The sequence below is a fragment of the Pieris brassicae genome, chromosome 13 (genome assembly GCF_905147105.1).
Source record: "Pieris brassicae chromosome 13, ilPieBrab1.1, whole genome shotgun sequence".
Lineage (NCBI taxonomy): Eukaryota > Metazoa > Arthropoda > Insecta > Lepidoptera > Pieridae > Pieris > Pieris brassicae.
The window spans coordinates 709,269-730,084 of NC_059677.1; the positions used below are offsets into that span (position 1 = coordinate 709,269).

Consider the following 20,816-nt stretch of genomic DNA (forward strand, 5'->3'; position numbering starts at 1 on the left):
TGTACATTGTGTTACCTATATGATTTTTGATTTTGAATGCGATTTTTTATGCGTTGATGCGTTCAATTCCTGGTCGGGTCGTTAGATAAATTCAAAAAGGGGGAAATGTTTTTGACTGATAACAGTGTACCTTAATTTTTTTTGGCATTGAATACGTGAAGTAAGATGGTCTATCTAGACTTTAAAGTAATATACTTATTGCATAAGTGTATGTATTTTTATATTTTGGGAGGAAAATACTCAAAGAGATGGAGCCAATTTGAGGAGGCCTATACTCAATAAGAGGTCTTTGAAAAAAAATTATATTTTATATGTGTATATTTTGTAAATTTTATTTGTATTTTTGTAAATTTTTCAAGGAATAAATTAGGCTTAATTATTATCTATTGTTATTGGATGAAAAAATCCAAATGTAACTGTTCAGGAGGCTTTTACCCAAAAAGGGTCCATGCTGCAGAACACGAATGAAAATAACAATAAATAATGTAGACTTCATACTCATGATATACTGAAATTGGTAAACCATAAAAGGAAGAATTTCTAGTCACATCAAAAAACCTTTCGACTGGATTCAATAAGCCCAATCTAGGGAGGACTGGCTATCTTTGGAGGAGGCCTTCAACTACAGAGGAGTTATATGAAGAATAGTTTAATAGTAAAGGGTTAAGGAAAAACTAACACAAGTAAATTTAGGATACAAACTTAATTACTAACAAAACTAATAATTGTATGTAAGTAAACTAACTTAACCTAACTTCAAGAAGTTATACAAAACAAGTTTTGTAAGCTGTAAGAATTAAAAGGCTTTTTTTTATTTTTTATTTATTAATGTAGACAAACAAAACTAAAACTCATCTGTGTTTATTTTATATTAAGTTTTGGAATAAAAGTGGCTTTATTATTATTATGTTTATTTTAAATCAGGATTCATGATTCTACATGACACACCCGGACACACACAGACATTAAATAAATACTTATTAATGTCTCCCTTTGGTGTGATTAGGTATAACTTAGTTAAAGGTATTTTATATTTTTCTCCTTTTTGTATATATTATGAATTCCATATTTGGCTATATCTTTAGTATATTTTGTATTATATATAATTTATGTTCTGTCTTATTCATTCATAATAAAAATAAATCTTCTTAAGTCTGGGCCTCAGATTTCTGTATCTGTTTCATGAGCATTTGAATCTAATACGCAAGGTCATCAGCCTACTGTGCCTGACACACACCTTTAGGATGTAAGGTAAGCCGGTTTCGTCACATGGTTTTTCTTTACCGTGCGAATGTAACGCACATAGAAATAAACTCCATTGGTGCACAGTCGGGGATCAAACGTACGACCTCAGAGATGAGAGACAGACGCTGAACATGTACATAAAATTATTATGTTAGGTGTCGGATTACGAAGTAAACGAAACTAATTCATATAATGTTTAACATTCACACCACACGCTCCAGTGTTATCATATAAGTTTTGAAAATGTTCCTGCTAAAGATATGTTATTTTTCTACAAGAAAAATCTTCAAAAATTAGGATATAGATTTATTACTCATAAATGTTGGAAGCTGTTTAAAATGATCTCTGTTGTTTATAACATCGTGCCCTGAAGATGCCACAAATCAGCGGTAAGTTGTTACAATCGACTTTCTTGGTGAAATTTGTCCATTGTGAAAAAATTACATAATGAATTAATACATTACAAACATACTAGATTTTATAAATATTTTCCTTACTAGGTTATGCATACATCCCTAATAATATATACTTGCTTTTATAAAGGCTTTATTAATGAATCTGTACATTACGTGGTTAGTTTAAATTATTTATATATTATAACTTTATACATTTTCAATCATATTTTAATAGCTGAAGAGACATATGAAGGATAAGAGCAATCAAATGTATAAATTATTTGATATTATATTGGCAATTGTCTAAAAATTGAAACATCCAACAGTGGTCCTACAGCTCGATTTACCATGTTATCTCAATATCCGTAGCGATAATGTAGTTTGGCATCGTTCTGTACAAAATTTCGATTTACAGAGAACCAATGCTTAGCGAACGTAGATCTCGTTGGAGCCATAAATTTAATAGTTCGAATTGCAAACGATCAATCTTCGCGCCAATTAATTTTGAAACTGGTTCGAAAACTCGTTCATATTTAGTGTTTGAAATTGAATTTTTAGTAACAAGTTTTCTACTAACACTGCCACTGCCAATCGGTGGTGATTTTCTGCCTGACTGCAGTCTTTTATTTATTAAAACTTTGTTATATTAAAAACTGGACCTATTGTAAAGAGATGTATAGGACGATAAAAGAAAATATGCACAGATTACGTAATCTCTAGCGGGGGAAAACTGGATGAATGTTACTCAAGACAAAGAGAAATGGAAATATATGGAGGAGGCTTTTAACTAAAAGGGACCATACAAAAACTAGACCACTAAAAAGAAAAAAAAAATACTTACACAACTAATAATAATATTAAGGAATGTAAACTAACCACGTAATGTACGACTTCATTAATAAAACCTTTATAAAAGCAAGTATATATTATTAGATGTAAGCATAACAAGCGATTTATTCACGCAAACCTAGTAAGGAAAATACCGAAAAAACTTGTATGTTTTAATTGAATTAATTCAAAAACTATTGGACTGATTAAGAAAATTCTATCACCAGAACTGCTATATTAAAACATTCCGCACAGCCGCTGTACAACTTATCAATGTACACATTTTTATGTGTTTTTCATATTGGAATGAAACAAAGGATTTTTGTTTTAGAATTTCAAATCAATAACTGTTAGCAATATCACTTTTTCTTTCATTCATTTTTTAACTTATACAGATTAAAATTATTATCATTAGATTCCTTTCATACTCATACTGACACATCAAATAATTATCAATACGGTATATTCATTCGTTAGGTTAGTAGAATTTTAACCTTTTATGTTAATAATTTCGAAACTTTAATAGAGTTAGTTATAGGAGCTTTTAAGCACTGTTTAGCATTAATAATTTTGTATTTTTGTTTCTATAAGACCTTGAAGTCTGTTTAAAACATAAATAAAAATCTTTAGTAGACTTTTTTTTGTCGCAATCCATTTTAATAAACTCCAATGCCGTATAGCTATTGATTTGACGCCAATGAGTCATATAAAGCTCATTGCCTTATACGAATCTCGCTTGATCAATGTTATTACTGCCACTTGACATTAGTATATAAATATAAAAATTCACGAATATATTTACGATTCCAACGGCACAAGTGTTTAGAATACATTCGAAATTTGAAAACAACTTTTTCGAAGTAACAAGTCACATTCGAAATTTAAACACTCTCAAAAATCCAATTCGCAAATGTAATTCGAAATTCAAAACGCAATAAAACCTCTTTGGAACTCGCGTAAAACTGTCACGATTTAATAATTTCGAAATTCGAACACCGGCGGCCCACGGCGCGGGAGGCTGGCGACTGCATGAGTCAGGGAAAACGAGTACATTCGCGCATCTAATGGGATCTCGTCTCAACGTACTGTATGCTATTTTGATCCTTCTGAACAGATTTTAAGGTTGAAAATAGCGTAACAACATTGGTGTTTGGGTTGCAAAATTGTTTGACGTCACATGAACCTATGACAACAGGAAAATAATACGTATATTAGCCAATTAGTTATTAATAGTGTTTAATTTCTAAAAGCTCAACTACAAGACTTCTATCAAACCACCAAACTAAATCAATTGCTAATAAACAAAAGAAAATCTATTTCTGGCCACGCTTTGAGTGGTCGTAATTCATCTGATTGATTCCAGACGGCTCAGGTGGAATCTTAAAGGATCTTAAATGTTTAATACCAGTAATAACATGACACATATCTGAGTGTTATTGATTTAAAAGTCGGCCTATATTTAATTTATTTTTGGTAAACAATGAGATCCATACAACTACCTCACAATGGAGTAGCCCGCAATATCCCAGCACAACTCATGTGAGGACTTTAGGTATTGAAGTCGCATGGGTCCTCCGAGCTTCCGCGACTATACACACATAATATATGTAGAAATAAAAGGCCAGGTGTCCATGGAGTTGCTGAAAATCCACCGAGTCATTCTTCATCACAGTTTTCTTGTAAATCCGACAAAATCTGTCAACAGGACCATTAGTCGATGGGGACAAACGTGTGACAGGAATGTAAAAGGAATATTTGTTTCTAGTCTCAGTACCTACACCATTGGATAGGGTAGTTTTAGTAGGAAGTCCTACCCTCATATAGAAACGAGACTCAGCGTGTCAAAAACATGACAAGTCAATGACAATTGACAAGATATGCCGCTAACTTTCGACCCTAAATCTCTACGTCTGTTAACTTCGACGCATATGGAAATGTTCAATCCACGAACTCAAAGGCGAGAGTACGTATGACCAAATTGGTCATTGGGACCAACTTCATTGTATTGCAGATATTTGTGTTGATTTCACTTAGTTTTTGTGTATTTTCTATCGTGACATGTGATTTTGGAGACTTTCTATTTCGTGTCGTTAATCTTTAAACGTTATTTAACATTAGCATTCCTCTGTTGTCGTCAGTGTAGTTTAAGAAGTAATTATAATAAAATACTTTTATTTCAGATATCATTTCAATACACGGCGGAGAGTTTATTGCCAGTTCTTCTCTTCCGTTCTACGCCCTTGATTTGAGAACTGGCAGTAAATGTATAATTAGAAGCATCATTTTATTTTCGACGTTCATAATTGTACATTGTGTTACCTATATGAATAAATAATTTTGAATACTTTTACATTTCTAGCATATCTTTCTTTCCTAGGTATCAACCTTTCTTTGGCCATTCAAATCCCGCTCCTGTCTGCACTATCTCTCTATATATATATATAGATATATTCTAGGTAATTCTCCGAATATGTTGTCCTTGGAGTCATTCAATAACTTACATATATGGTATTGGTTACCTGGATGAATAAACACTGAATTTCATGTAACTGTTGAACATTATTTCTTTCAAGTTCGTCTGTTAGTTTCATTCCTATTGCTTGTTCGGTGTTATACCAATCGTAAACAAAGGTCAGTCGGTCAGGACTTGTAACACCGACTCTTCAGCTGTATTGCTCCAAGAAAAGGCAGCACTTTGTCTAACCCTGAACCTGTAAAGCTTCGACAAAACATCACCGTGACCTGTCAACATCTGGGTAATGACTCCGGTTGGTTTTATTGGTTCGAAAAGGTCGTAAAGGCCGAAAGAACAATTGGAAGAAATAACTTAGTTTTAGCAGCTGTTTCGTCGTATCTGAGCCTCCATTTTTCTATCATCTTTCCCTTCCTTTGCAAGTTGGTATGCTCGTTCATTCCCCTTAACGCCCGCATCCGCTTTAAGGCCCTATCTCAGCACGAATTGCTGTGTCAGTGTCTCAGGGTGGATTGCGCTGAGCAGTGGAGAGCTGGAGCGCTGAGGCGCGCCGGCCCGTTATAACAATTAATTATGTAAAACATTAAATTGATGTAGTTTTATCATTTTTTTTCAGAAATGGATGGAATTTTTCTTGACTTGCGATAAAATATATTATGTAAATTTTAAAGTCATGTTCAACATACATTTTCGTCATTAAATTAATTCAAAGTGTCAAAACTTGGTTAAGTTCTATGAACATACATATAACCATTCCGTTGAATTGTTTAACTCTTTCGGGAAGTAGCAGCCTATTGCATTGCTTGACACTCTTCTTGTCGATGTTTAATTCTCAGTATATATAGTATGGAGATTTTACAAGATTCTATACACATTTTTTTTTGTATCTGGAAACTTTATATAGCGCCATCTTTCTCTTATACTAGGAACTAAAACTTAAAATATGTATACACTATTATTTTTCTTCTCTTTTTACATCTAATTTAAATATATATTCAAATACTTCTATATTACAGTTAGTTATATAATTTTTAAATTCATTTATTATTATATCAATTAAATTAATATGTTTCATATTATTGAACATAGATGGCGTGATTATCAATAGTGTCAATAGCTGGAAATATGTTAAATTCGAATTCATTCGATGTAAAAAAAATATACAAAAAACCGCCTAAGCTGGAATATACAAAAGGCTTCAAAAATTTACGAAAAAAAAATCAACAAAATATACTTTACCTAATATAATAATAATAACTAATACCTAATTCGGTTGTGGTATCTACGTGAAGGTGGGGTGTGTTCATGCTGCAGGTGATTTAGTGCTAAGTACAATAAACCCTACTATAACGCGATTTTCGTCCCCCCTATAACGCGGAGATAACACGTTATATTTCTGTAGTTCGTACCTTTGCAACTATTGCAATTTTGTTGTTATAAAATTAAACTAAATAACGATAAATTTGTCTTGCTAGTTTTTCAATTGTTCAAAAAATGGTTTGACGGGAACAATCCCACAACGCGATTTCTTATAACACAGTATAACCCAGTATTCATAGGATGCTTACTTGCTTTGATTAACTATAAAAAGTTATTTAACGTAATGTGTCCAATGACACTTACACTATTAAAGACAATCTGTTCTTGTGTTCTATTTTTCACTTACCAGTCTTTAGCACAAGACTAACTAGTACTGATTCAAACGGTTTGTCCATTTCAGTCATTTAATATTGAACGGAATAATTGTTAATTAACATTACATACCCTGTGTGAGGTGGCGACGGCCAAAGGATGCGCAGGAGTCGGTCGTTCATCGCTCGATTCGTCGCCAGATCGCTCGCCAGTGAACACCGAGTCGTGAGACACTGACAGACCACTGCTGTAGATGCCCTCTCTGAAAGAATGACACATGCAACTTGGAGTCATTTATATTTAATATATATATATATATATATATATTTGTTTGAGTAACATAATCTAATACATCAGATGTGGCCGGTTATGGTGATTGGTACCATTTTCCAGTTGCTTAAAAATATGAATATAACGCCTATTATTCCTTAAATATTATTAAGCCGTTATTTCTGACAGCCAGCATAATATACTAACACTTATTTAAGTTACACAATAAAGCTAAATTCTAATACATAACATGACCCGTTTTAGGTAATCAGCGTGTCTTGTGACACATATTTCTCCAGCTGCTTCCATTCTTTTCTGATGTTAGCTATTCTTGTCCAAGTTGTGCCTCCTTTTCTCTTTATATCGTCTGCCCATCTCTTGCTCTGTCTTCCTCTTTTCCTTTTTCCAAGTTACTCACTCTCGTCATGAGCCCAGTCCAGTGCCTATTCAATTTCCTTATTTTCATTATAAAGTCCTCTACTTTCGTCGTGATTATTATCTTCTGCTCTTTTGCTATGTCTCAGAGTTCCACTCAGCCATGCTTCTTTCAATTCTCCTTGGAATTTTTTCTCAATTTTTAAAGATGTTTCGAAAAATAAATTACGTTACACGAAAGACGCAATATAATGGTGTCATAGAGATGGGAGATGGAAAAGACGCCGTCAAACAGAGATCGTAAGACGAGCTGCCAGAAGGTGAAGATCAGATCGTGAAAGAGACGAGGCGGTAACAATGGGAGACCTAAGAAATATTACATAAAAATGTATATTATCGTTTAAGTTATGGACGAAAGGCTTTTGTTATATGGTGTTTATAAGTTCTAAAATATTTTTATTACTCGAAGTGCTCATCATGATTTTCGGTATTTTTTTATAAGTTCATAAGTATTTTTCGAGTTCTTATGTATTTGCTTAGTACTAGAATATCTAAACAATTATAAATCAAACACCAAACACAGTTAATAAGTACCTATCTACAATACAAAAAATATAATCAATTATAACATGTTCCTTTTATATTTAATATAAAAGGTAAAAAGTTAAGATTTAACTTGGCGCTTGGTAGATAGAACTGGTGACCCCAAAGCTGGTTCTTCCCTGGCTTAACGAATAAGTATAGCAATACAGCGAGGAAATGCTGCCAATGTTAAAGGTACACTGCCACAGGGATCAAACTTTTTGAATTTGTTTTAAATAATTATTAAAAAATATACTTTGTAGGTTAAGTAAATTGTAAATATAGTTTAATTGTATATATCTAATAATGGTAAAAATCTAATACATCTTCTCATATTACTTGTGGTGACTGGTCGTAGTTGAATTCGTGTATGCGGTGATGTTAGTTATTTTTGACTATGTATTTGCGTGTTGTTCCCAAGAGGATGTAAGTGCGAGCTCCTCCTGCTGATGTCATGTGGAACATAGTGTTATGGTTGCAGCTTACAAACGTTGTGAAATACAAAAAAAAACTTGGCGATTATAGAGTGGCGGAGAGATTATTGCCAGTTCTTCTCTTCCGTTCTACGCCCTTTGAGAACTGGCAGTAAATGTAAAATTAGAAGCATTTAATGTATATTTCTTTTTTATTGACGTTCATAAGTGTACATTGTGTTACCTATATGAATAAATGATTTTTGACTTTGTCATAATACCAGGATTTTTTTTATTTATTTATTAACATTTCGTTACACTACAGAAAATAAAAATAATGAACATAACTAAATCAAAAGGAGGGCAACTAGCAGCCTTATCGCTTTCGAGCGATCTCTTCCAGGCAACCACTGTGAGGAAAGAAAAAAGTAAATAAAAATTATTAATAAATATATTATAAAGATTTATAAGTTTAGAATACTTGTACTATAAGAATAGTTTTCACTCGTCTCTTTAATTTTGGTTCGTCAAGTCATGTTCTATAGAAAAAGTCATTTTCTATAGAAAATGATTTTTTTCAATCAATATATAACTTACTTTCTCCTGGTCTGCCGTTCAGCGTCGAGAAGTTCGCTGGTAGAACTGCTTTTAGGGTCCGGAGAGCTGTCCACTCTCCGCCGCTTGAACATACGGCGCAAGCCGCGCAGGAACCGACCAGTGCGACCTTCGCCTGGAAAAATGCAGGTCATATATAGTTTACATCTGGCCGACTTTTGTCACATGAAGATTATCGAGTTTACGACATATTCTCAGACCTACCGAATATACAGAAATTATCATCAAAGCCGTTTCATAGGACCTTGGTTAGAAACACCTCACTCCCTCTTCTACCAGACCCTCAAACAGGGAAGTGAGCAGGATGTTCGTTTTTAGGCTCATGAGGGTAAATTTATTGCAGCATTTTTGTCGAAGAAAAGGGAGAGAGATTGAGACCGAGTGAAAGAGAGAGAGAAAGGGTGAACGTAGCATGAAGCAAATAGCCATCGAGCAAGAGTAGAACGATAATAGATGATATTTTTACAAGATATTTAGATAATGTTGAAACATGAACTTATATTGCATATTTTACTTATATTAATGCTTTAGTCAGAAATAGCCTCGAATTATGTAAAAAAAGTAGAATTTATAATTTTTATTAATTTTCGACACTCATTTTAATGTCAATTGAATTTCTGACATATCTTCCTTTTTCTCTCCCTTTAAGTCTCGGAAATGTAATGTTTTAGATTTGTATAAATATGAACAAGACTCAAAAAATAGTTTGCACAAAAAAGTTGCACTTCTGACATGTGTTTTTTGGCGCATGCACTTTTTTTTATATCAGGGGGCACATAGACACTCACATTGCCAGAGGGCTCGCAAGTACGTTGCCGGCCTTTTAAAATTGGTACGCCCTTGATGGAAGTCATTGGATTAGTTTTGTACCACCACAGCACCGAGGACTGCAATTTACACGTTTCACATGCTTTCGTATAAGTAATGAAATATTATTGCGTTTTACTCAAATGTTTTTAAAATTTATTTGAGCCTGCATTATAAACATAATAAATGAATAAATAGAAAATAAAAACAAATTTAAAATTTGTACTTTTATGATACGTTCCTTGCAAAAAGGAAAGCCGCAGTTCTGGGGCTGGTACTACCAGGACAAAATAAATATTTAATTAGCGCCTGCACACCTGAACCCCACGGCTCAAGAGTCTCTACTCCAACAGGAACAGAATCAAAGTCAGAAGAAAGACTTTTATATTTGAGCCTCTTACTTTTGCTCTGAGGCCAGCTATTGTGCTTGAAGGTGAGACGGGATTAAGTTCATACAAGTAGCGTCCAATGAAAGATATCCTATCCGGCCGCTTAGCATCGTCTCCAGCGATGCCTGTGGGCTTCAAAATGGCTGAATCATTGACGGAGGCAAGGCATATGATGTCGTATGAAGACTACGGTGTCCAAGGCCACAGGGACACTTATGGGATTACATTTATCTTTTAACCGGAGGCTGATGCCAATGCCAAGTGATTCAGGGTTCAGAAGCAGCGAGACAAAAGAATGCTGTATACTAAACTTTGTCCCTAATTACCTTTAAGTCAGCTGTCTAATACTTATGGATGCACCGGCAGTAATGTCCAGTCAAATCTGTAGTTATCTGGTATACCTACCATGTGAGTGGTTTTCGGCGTGCGGCGGTCGGTAAGGCGGCTCCAGCGAGCCCTCACGCACGCACGACATCAGCCCCGCGCCGCCGCCCGACATCCGCACTGCCCTGAAACAAAAATAATACATTGTATTTATCTCTATTTAGATGTCAGTCTAAAAGTTTATATAACATTTGATATACGGGAGCGTTCAAGTATTACGTAACGCATTTTGGGGAAAGGGGGGGGGGTCCCTCTCTTAACGTTACGATGCGGGGCGGGGATTGAATTACCTGTTATTGTTAATATTATTTTTCACTTTCCAGTACTTTATACCACATGGTAAGTTTTAGGTGTAAAGACTCACTGGAGTTGGTCACGAAACGTTTTACTATTGGAAACAGAAACGTTACGGCGCGTTTCATGGGGGGGGGGGGGGGGGGCAAGAATCTCCAAAAATTGCGTGACGTTATACTTGAACGCTCCCTAACCCACTATCTGTGTGTGAGTCGTGAGATATATCCATAGCTGGCTTAATTCCTACTAAAACGAATATTATAGATAGAATTATAATTATCGAGTCACGCTTAATAATTAAAAAAAGACACCGGAATGTATGCGACTAAAAAACAAAAAATGTATTACATAAAAGTTATAAGCGATCTATTCCAGGCAACAGACAGGAAAATCATCACATTATTACGTTATCAAATTAATACAAAAATTAAATTTCAAACGATTGTTAAAAAATCTTGTAGGAAACCTTTAATGTTTTGGGTAAATTATTATAAACCTTGATTGCCATACAAAAGGTGTTTTTCCAATACAATTCCAGATTCATTTTTGTCATAGCCAATTTCCCCCCATGTCTACATCGACACATCCATTCCCGTAGACTTCTAAAAAAAAATCTTTTTTTCTTGTTTATGGCTTTTATTTATGCCAACTGGGCACAAGATACTTCGCCAGTGTCGTGTAGATGGCACAAAAATATTTATGAATGTATATGAGAGTGGCATTCGACATATTTTGACATTGACACGTGACGTAACTGATGAGCAGATTATAATTCCTTTGCGATTTTACGTTAATCTCACTTCTATGGTTTCTGGTTAAATTGTATTCAGGGAAGCCATTTTGGAATTTCGTTAATTATTATCTATACGAGACTCGGGTTGTAGTTTTCTTTGTAATATTATCGTTTACGTGAATAAAATAAAATATTTTTTTATAGAACGGTACAAGTAAGAGACAAGACAAAAGTCATTACATTACCTCGAAAATAAGACTTACACGGAGATGGGCTGGGCTGATAAGAGGAAAAGACAAATGGAAAGAACGCAAAAGGAGTAGAACCCACAAAAAGATGGGAGAACGACATCAGACAAGTGGCAGGAGTGATGAACAGAGTGGCCGAAGAAAGATATGAATGGAAAAGGTTGGAAGAGTCCTTTGCCGACTGGCAAACTGATCTGCAGAAATCAAGCAAGATCCAAATCTTAGAATAATCTTTTCAACCTTATAATATCAATTATTCATTTTTATTTGTGTACCAAAGTCGATCTGAAAAGAATTATTATACTACAAAGGCTCTTCTGATTTTAATAAAATGCTGCTCATAGCCACTCTCCTAGAAGACTTGCAAGCATTGGTATCTTTTTAAGAATCAAGGCTATTCTTGAAGGACCCTAAGTGGTATTGGTTCAGAAGTACCGCTGGGCAGCTTTTTTAATACTGGCGGAAATTGGGCAGGAGACTGTTCTGATGTTAAATTATAGTAACATTACACTCACACCAGCAGGCTTGTAAGCGGTTGGCTTATCAATAATAGGTAAGTTTGAAGGTCTGTGCTACCTCCGGCCAATTGCTGGCTTTCACTTGCATCGGGTCCTCCTCCACTCTGTCTCTGATACCGGCTTACCGGCCGATCTTCACATGCCATCATGCACCAGCCAATGTATTCGGTGGTGTACATGTTGGCCTCAGCAGAACTCGCTATGTCGAATGGTAGTCAACATTTTTCATTATAGTAAGAGAAATGCACAAAATCCTTGGTTGAAACGACACAAAGTTGGAGAATTCCCTTCGAGCAAGGTCAGGGTGCTGTTCACCCACAGGGTCAAGGTCACATGCGCGATCGATAGGAGGCTGCGAGCGAGATAAATGTATGAACATTTAACTGTTAGAACGGGACAAAATCTAATAGATTTTCTCGTTTCCCTTATCGTAAAGAGTTGTATATCGTTCATATTTTACTGTAACAAGTACAGATATATGCGTTAGGGGCCGTCCAAAATTTATCCCCTTCCTCTTGTCAGCAAAAGTAAGCAAAGCTTTCAAACATAATAGTACAGTACAGTATTAATTTTTAGTAGAAATTTTCGAAAATGCATTCCGTTTTCAAGCATAGACAATGTGTGGGTAATAGGTAAAAAAGTAAATAATTACTGTTGACGTAATCACTAAATAAGAAGATCAAAGACTCCCCCCTACCCCCTATAGTGCCTACGTAATACTCGAACAGCCCCCTGGTATAAAAAGAAAAAACCAAATGTTTTACAATGGCTTTAAACCATTGGCTCGGTACACTTAACTACAACAATACAGAAGCATTGTTAAATTATCTAATAATTTTTTTTCCTTAATCCATCTTTTCATGCAACACGCGCTCACATTTGTTTCGTCTTTCACAAACACATTACATAGTCATCATAATATATTCATATATTTTTTTTTTTTTTTTTTTTTTTTTTTAAACCAATTGTGTTGGTTGATGAAACTTTGTAAATTTAAAGTAGAGCAAAGCTTCCGTCACAGGTCTCTGACTTACTAGGGAGGCCTCAATCTGAATTCTATTGTACATATATCTGAACAAATAAAGAATTTTGAATTTTTTTTTTAATTCAAATCATCTTACATTTGAAGCCAATAAATTGTAATATAACATTCTCGTTTCCGATAATGTCGAATATGTGTCAATAATCTTTATAGTAAACACAAGTGTCACTTAGTTTTAAGCACCTATAGATAAGATACAGTTCAGCTTTGCAACCCTACTACCCCTATTTTTATCTTATAAGCCCTAGTTTTAAACGATAAAAGCCAGTTGACACTTAGCTTCAAAACAAAGAGTTTCATTCATTTGAACATGCATGTAACAACCGCCCTCGAACTCGAACTAAGATTGAAATATTAAGCGTAATGAAAGACGGTTGAACCGCAGCTGAACGTAACGTAACTTTTAGAATAGCATTAATAAAAAACCCTTGTTGCAAAAATTTAATATTTTATAACTAATTAAGATAGTGAGTCAACAACAGGTATTATATTGCAAACTTTGTTATAATTATCCTTCAAGAGCGTAACAATTCTTAAGGCATTCCCGAGCCGTCAGGCAAAAAGTGCTATAGAAGGCGTTTCCTGTTCTTTAAACATAAATAATAAAGGTGGCACTCTAGTGGATTTAACAAGCGTGACCAATAATAATAGCATAAATTACTATAAAATACTCATCATATTACACAAATATATCAAGTCCTATAAACACTAATAATTAATTGGGAAGCCATGTCTGTTTTCCAGCTCGTCCTTGGACATAGGCCTCCTCTAAGAGCTTCAACTTCTCAATGTCTAGCTTTACGTAGCCTCATATTCCCATCTTTTTATTCGTCTTCGTCTTAAGAAAACCAAGAAGACATGAAGCCATTCCATCGCTTACTTCGTCCATTTATCTTTGTATTCTCTCATGTGTCCAGTCCATCTACATGGAGCGTGACCATTAATGACGTACAAAAGCAGAGACACCTTAAATGGTCAGCAATTTAATTATCAAGAAGACGTTTTTCTCTCTTAATTAATTCAGCGAAGATTTCTATCGAGAGAAACTTGATATTTTAACGCGATTTGGATTTCAATTGGGCGTTCTACTGATTATAACAGTTGTAACTATGATAATATACTTCTTATTTAACTACTGTCTTAAGTCTTTTTCTAAATTACTTCTGCAGAACCAACATAGTAGTTCAGGTCCTTCTCTTTCCAACTTTTCGCGGATTGTAACGGATAAAACAGTACTTATTAAGAAAGCAAGTGTTAAGTGCCGATCTCGAACCTAATCCGGTGTTTTGCTGGTAACTTTTTCTGGTAAATTTAACACATACGCTAAAAAATCTAAATGGATGATAACAATTACTTAAGGATAGGATAGGACTGGACCAATTCAAGTAACTTTCGATTTATTTTTCAGAGAAGATTGGTAAGATTACATATTTTTGCTTTTTATTTCGGATACGGGAAGCATCTCTATGTAGCATAGCATATGTTGGTATTAATTACTAAAAAGGTTTGATATTTTCGAATGACCGTATCTAGTTATTTATAAAAACAGAAACAGCTCTTCAACATACTAATATGCGAGATCCTATATACCATCAGGAAATGTTGACAGTAACATTAACGTATGTAAGTTTATTTTAATAACACACACACACTTACACACACAAATAGGGGACAAACTTGTAATAAGTCTTTGCGTCAGGTGTTAATGAAATTATTTATTTATTTACACCTGACAAATTAGTATTGACTGAAGAGTCTGATGGAAGATTTTGTGGACCTTGGCTATTTCTAATCTAAGTAATACCTAATATGGTTGTTGTGTGGTGTGGGGTGTCCTCATAATGCATCATCACATCATAAAGCGAATACCTAATACATACCCTTTAACTTATGGATCTGTTACTACGCCGGTTGCCATGGTGACCGGCTACCAATACACGACCTGGAATGGAAAAAACATTTGTTAATTCACAATGCGAAAGCACTCCAAAGGATATCGTTTTGAAGCTATACAGGTGTTAATGTAGCAACATTAACAGATTACTGCTCTTCGTGTTTTATAAAGAATAACGCTGTAATTCAAGATATGTAATCACTATCTACGAAATAATATAGTTATCTGCTGCATTGTTTTTTATAACATGCGCCTACTTAAGTAGCAGTTGTTTTGTTCTAGGTATATATTCATATATTATTATCACATGTATACAAAATATAGCATACTAAAGAGTAAGTATGTAGTTTCTTCTCCAAATGAAACTGCCTTTTGGAAGGGGAAACTAGTCATTCTATGACTTGTAATTTTGACTTTCAAGTGTCCTTTTAATAGGCCTAATTGAAATAAATGATTTGACGTGACTTGTATTGACTCAATTGGGCTCGCGAGTACGTTGCCGGCCTTTTAAGTTTACGCTAATTTGAAGAACTCTACTAAACTAATTTTTAAAAGATCGGTCACGCACTTTCGAGCCTTCTGGCAGGTGGGTCTCCTGCTTATTTGTCTCCTATTACATTTAAGAAAAATTGTATTTTAATTCAAAACGTAAATCCAAATTTCAATTTCGTATTTTAATTCAGGTCTGGGATTCAATATATTTTCATGAGAGGCTTCAGAGTGGTCGCGGTCAAGTTTAACAATTCTTTTGTTCTAGAACAATGAAATAATATGTTAAATTTGCCAGTAGATATAGTAAAAATTTCTACTTGAAATAGCGTTTGGGATATCACTATATTTCTTAAGATAGTATCACTATACTCGCTTTTCCCCAACCTTGTGCCATGCCAATTAAAAAAAAAACACCTAAGAAACAAATTATAGGGAAGAAATTACTAGATTAACGAAACAGTAATAGAAAAACTGACATTAAAATAACAAATAAATTAAATAAATTTTCGAACCAAATTACCCCCTATATAATTAATTATTATGAGGGTACTCTCAACAAAGAAAAACGGTAATGTGACAGCGGCAACTGCCTGATCTTCTCATTGATTTGATTCAAGTCTCGCAACGCAGTTCTTCTACCCCAAGTGAGATCCTTGTGATACCGAGTCGGTTAATTCAGCTCCTACTGAAGGGACCTTGCGTCTGTAGTCATTTCGTAATTAACTAACCTAACAACATCGTATACCGACCATATCAATATTACAAATCTTTTATGTTTTAAGTAAAAACATTGGTCACTTGATAACAGCATGCCAAGTCTTAAAAGAAGACAACGCATTTCCGATCCTTTAGGCAATGTAGCTGTCCATGGGCGGCGGTATTACTTAACATCAGATGAGCCTCCTCCACCACAGTTAAGTTGTAGGAGAGTCAAAAGAAGAGAGCTGTTTCGGCCACACGCTTTTTTGCTCGACTTGGCGATTCAAATCCACATTAGATTATCCACATACGGTTTCATTTTCTGTAAGGCTATGGACTTCCTGACTCTCTTTGCTAACTAATCCTTTCTTCCTTTCTCAATTGGGAAGTGGTACACACTTGTCCACATTAACATAGAAATCATGATTATTGAAGGTTTTTATTTCCAACACTAATACATACAATATTCTTTACCTACATAGTAACCATTAAAAACGTATAAATACATAACTTAAGATTTTAAAAGTTTCGTTCCTATTCCTTACATCATGAAGCATCATCGCAGAAAGAGCCGGAACGACTTGGAGCGAGGTGATAAGCGAAGCTAAAGGCTGAGCTCAAGTGTTTAGGACATTAGTCATATAATGAAAACATTTTTTGAAGCGAAACTCATTTATCGGCGTTGGAAAAAAAAAACCGTCACATTTTTGGGTTACGCGTCACATTTTTCGGTTAAGCACCATCTTTTTCTTGTCCCTATAAAAATATATAAAAACGATAACAATGATACTAATAATTCTATTACAATTAATGAAATTCTGTAATAATCTTAGTAGTAATAAGGTAAAATGAAATAATTGTATTATTTGTATTCATGTCTATGATAAAAGCCTTATGTTTAACTTTATTTAACCAATTTCTGTTCTGTTTCTGTACATCATTTTTTTGAAAAATAAGGTCATGAAGAAGTTTCTAGTCTTGAAAGTCTAACCTAATTTACTAAAATGGACATTTAATATATGAAAGTGTCCATAAACACTTATTACAGTGTCTCATAAAGGGAAGACATTCTGTTCTTGTGTTCTATTTTTTCACTTACCACTGATTAGCACTAAAGACTAACGTGCACTCACACTAAGTTACTAATTAGAATGGTTTTGTCCTTTTCGATCGTGTCACTACGCCCGTGGTGTCCAGAAGTTATTCGGACTAATACCTGCAGCTGAGTTTCATCATTGGACGTCAAGGCAGAATACAAAATACTATCCGTAGCACCTCGTCCGCATTTCCGATTTTTGCCGCGCAAGTATTTAGGATACCATTTCTTAGAAGGCCGGCAACACATTTGCGAGCGTCGTGGCAATGTATCCATGGGCGGCCGTATCACTTAACATTAGGTGAGCCTCCTGCCCGTTTGCCTCCTGTTAAATAACAAAAAAAGATCAAAAAAGACTTTTTTGTTATTGTGATGACGACCCTTGTAATAAGGTCCGAGAGGTCGTTATTACGAATGTACCAGAGAGCATATATAATGAAAAAAGTGTTTACATGTACTCAACATTATAAATTATAAATAGCAGTCGATCTTCGAAGCCGGAGATCGGAATGTTTAATATCCTGATGTTCCTCAAAATAGCATTTCCAACGAGAGATCGATAAGGATGCTTTAGTGAGAATTGCTGACCCAGCAAACTTTATTCTGCCATATAATATCGCTATATATAAATGGAGGCGTCAGAACGTTTATAAACATAAAAAAGTTCGTGCGTACATAGTACACATGTCAGAAGTGAAACTTCTTTGTATATTAATTATTACTAAGGTAAAAGCCCCAATAAATAATCATGTACCAGTATATGATCACTACATGTATTTGTATATCTATATTCACACTGTTTACACACTATATACGTGCTAATGACAATATAGATATATAAAAATCTGCGTTTACTGCACAAGACGTTATGCAACAAAAATGACATCGGAAGTTCTAATATGCAAAATGTTTTTGTCGACAAAAACGCTGCACATCTTCGTGACGTTTCATCATATATATACACATACGAATGAATCCCCATATATATATAATTATATAATACAAATAATCAAGCATACAACATTCGAACTGACCACCTCAGGGTTAAAACCTTTAGTATTTAAGTTTTAAATCACATTAGGCCAGGTTCTAGCAGGAAAATCCAATTAAAAAGTGTTCAACAATATCTTCATCAATTCTTCTCTTTGTATTGCGGTACCTGGTTCAATAATTATTTGCTTCTGTTTGCTGTACATAATCCTTTAATTACGTTTAAATAATTCAGTGGCGCTACAACTCTTCAGGTCTGGGCCTCGGAATTCTGAAGCTGTTTCATAATTATTTTTAAATCTAATAGGCAATAATGGTGCCTGACACACGCCGTCGACTTTTTGGGTAATTGCCAAACTGGTTTTCTCACAGTAATGTCCTTCTCACGGGCGACGCCACCAGATTCTTTAGGACATGTATATATTTAAAAATGCAACCTTGTAACGGACGAAATATATACTCGACAATGCCTTGCAACACAATAACCTCAACGTGGGAATTGGAGCAAGAATATGTTGTATCTTTATATCGATATATGAAAGTAACTGTTATAAGCTGGTAATGTTTGATGCGTATACATGCACGCACTGGCACGTAAAACCAGTGGCGCTACCTTTTAGTTCTGGGCCTTAGATTTATGTATCTGTTTCATAATCATTATTCAATCTAATAGGCAAGTAGGTGCCTCACCAGCCTCCTGCGCCTGACACACGCCGTCGACTTTTGGTCTTTTTCGACACGATCGACACCGTACGAGTGAGTGTTAAATGCGCACATAGAAAGCCCATTGGTGCACAGCAAGCTGTTCACTTGCATATTGCAACAATGCTCGCTCCAGGATTTTTTATATACATATCATCACTTCCTTTAAGCCCTCTGAATCTTCCTTATAAATCAATCTAGATGCTGGTCATAACTGCAGCAAAAGAGAGACGCGAAGCAACTCACATTCACACAATTCACTTGGCCACCGCTTTCAACTCTATAAAGCACAAATTCGGCCCCACATAGGGCTCACCATCTATACTCGGAGTGCAGTAACGTCTCGCCTTACTAAACGTCATTCGATATGTCAACGCTCAGTATTCTGATGCTGGCTGAGGCTTTGAGGAGAGTATTTTCAGAAGTATCATTTATATACAGAACAAACAGGGTTGGGGATAGGTCACAGCCTTGTGGGATCCCAGCGTTCTCGGGTTTAAGGTCGGCTTGTTCCATCAATGACGACCTTGATGCTAGAAAGCTGGAAATCCAGTCGCATAATTACGAGGGGATGCATGTATACTTAATATGTATTATAAAATATGTACAAATTGTATGAAGAATTGTTTTTACTAAGAGTAAAAAACTAAAATTCATCTGCATATTTTTCATATGTCCTAATCACTGTTTACATGTGTTTTAATTGCGTTGTTATGTTCAACTAGTTTTGTCTTAATAAGTATGTAATATGAAATGTAAACAAAACTAGGAGGTTTATTTATTATATACTAGGTGGCGCTAGCAGCCATCGCGGTTGGCAGAAGCACTTGGTTTGAAGTTGACAGAAGTCAAAGTCATAATTGAATTTAAAATTGTTTAATAGTGAGGTTATTGTAAAAAGCTTTAAAAGGGATTGATAATTTAAATAATAGACTTTTAATGTCGTTCCTTTATATTCAGGTATGATAGTATTTTTTAAGTTTAAGATAATGTAATCAGTATATTGTGTTAGTCCTAAATTAAAAATCTTTATTTTCGGACCAACAAATTATTTATTTGAATTTGAATTATACGTTTTACGTATTTGTTTCTTACCTCATCAATTTTTATCACAGTGGTTGCCTAGAAGAGATTAATATACACTATAGAGATAATGACAAAAAATAATTAAATCAAATTAATAGACGAAAATTTGACAAAACTGTTGTGCTGAGGCTCCAGACTGATCCGATTGAAACGACACGTAGAGTAAGTCTCAAAATAGACATTCCTTTATACTCTTTGGACACATCTATTTTTGGGTTAAGTGCGCGATGTCGGTTTAAGTTTTTTTATTCCTGTTTGTTATATTTCCATTCAACAGGTCCGTCGTCAGCCTTTTATATATATATATATATATATTGTCGAAATTGTGAGGGTAGTTGCTAAATACTTTCTCTCTCTTCAGTCGGTAGGTCATGTGTGAGCGACAAATAAGTAAAGTAAATAAAATGTTATTAAATTTGTGTTGAAAGACATCCCTACTCATCGGCAAAGAAGACAGAGGATGTAGGCCGAGAGAAAAAGGCGGCGTAAAAAAAGTCTCGGTAGTCTTTTCAAATACCAAATCATCATACAATGACTATGACAAACATAAACAGAAGAAACCAGAAAGGAGGGAGATACAAACTTCCTATCCAGTGCCTCTCTTATTTCAGTTG

At 34.7% G+C, this 20,816-nt stretch overlaps 1 protein-coding gene across 4 annotated transcripts in view; it reads right to left on the minus strand.

Moving 5' to 3' along the window:
* Positions 1–20,816, minus strand: part of LOC123717618 — a 97,858-nt gene that overhangs the window by 33,115 nt on the left and 43,927 nt on the right. For 2 of the 4 annotated variants that reach the window (XM_045673701.1, XM_045673700.1), the window contains exon 1: positions 3,271–3,477. Coding sequence is in view for 1 of the 4 variants with exons in the window: in XM_045673699.1 (XP_045529655.1) it covers positions 6,706–6,835; positions 8,811–8,943; positions 10,430–10,523 (357 nt within the window). In the remaining 3 variants the exon portion in view is untranslated. Of the gene's footprint in view, positions 1–3,270; positions 3,478–6,705; positions 6,836–8,810; positions 8,944–10,429; positions 10,534–15,123; positions 15,186–20,816 lie in introns of those variants that run through there. The other 2 variants (XM_045673699.1, XM_045673702.1) reach the window with 2 other exon arrangements.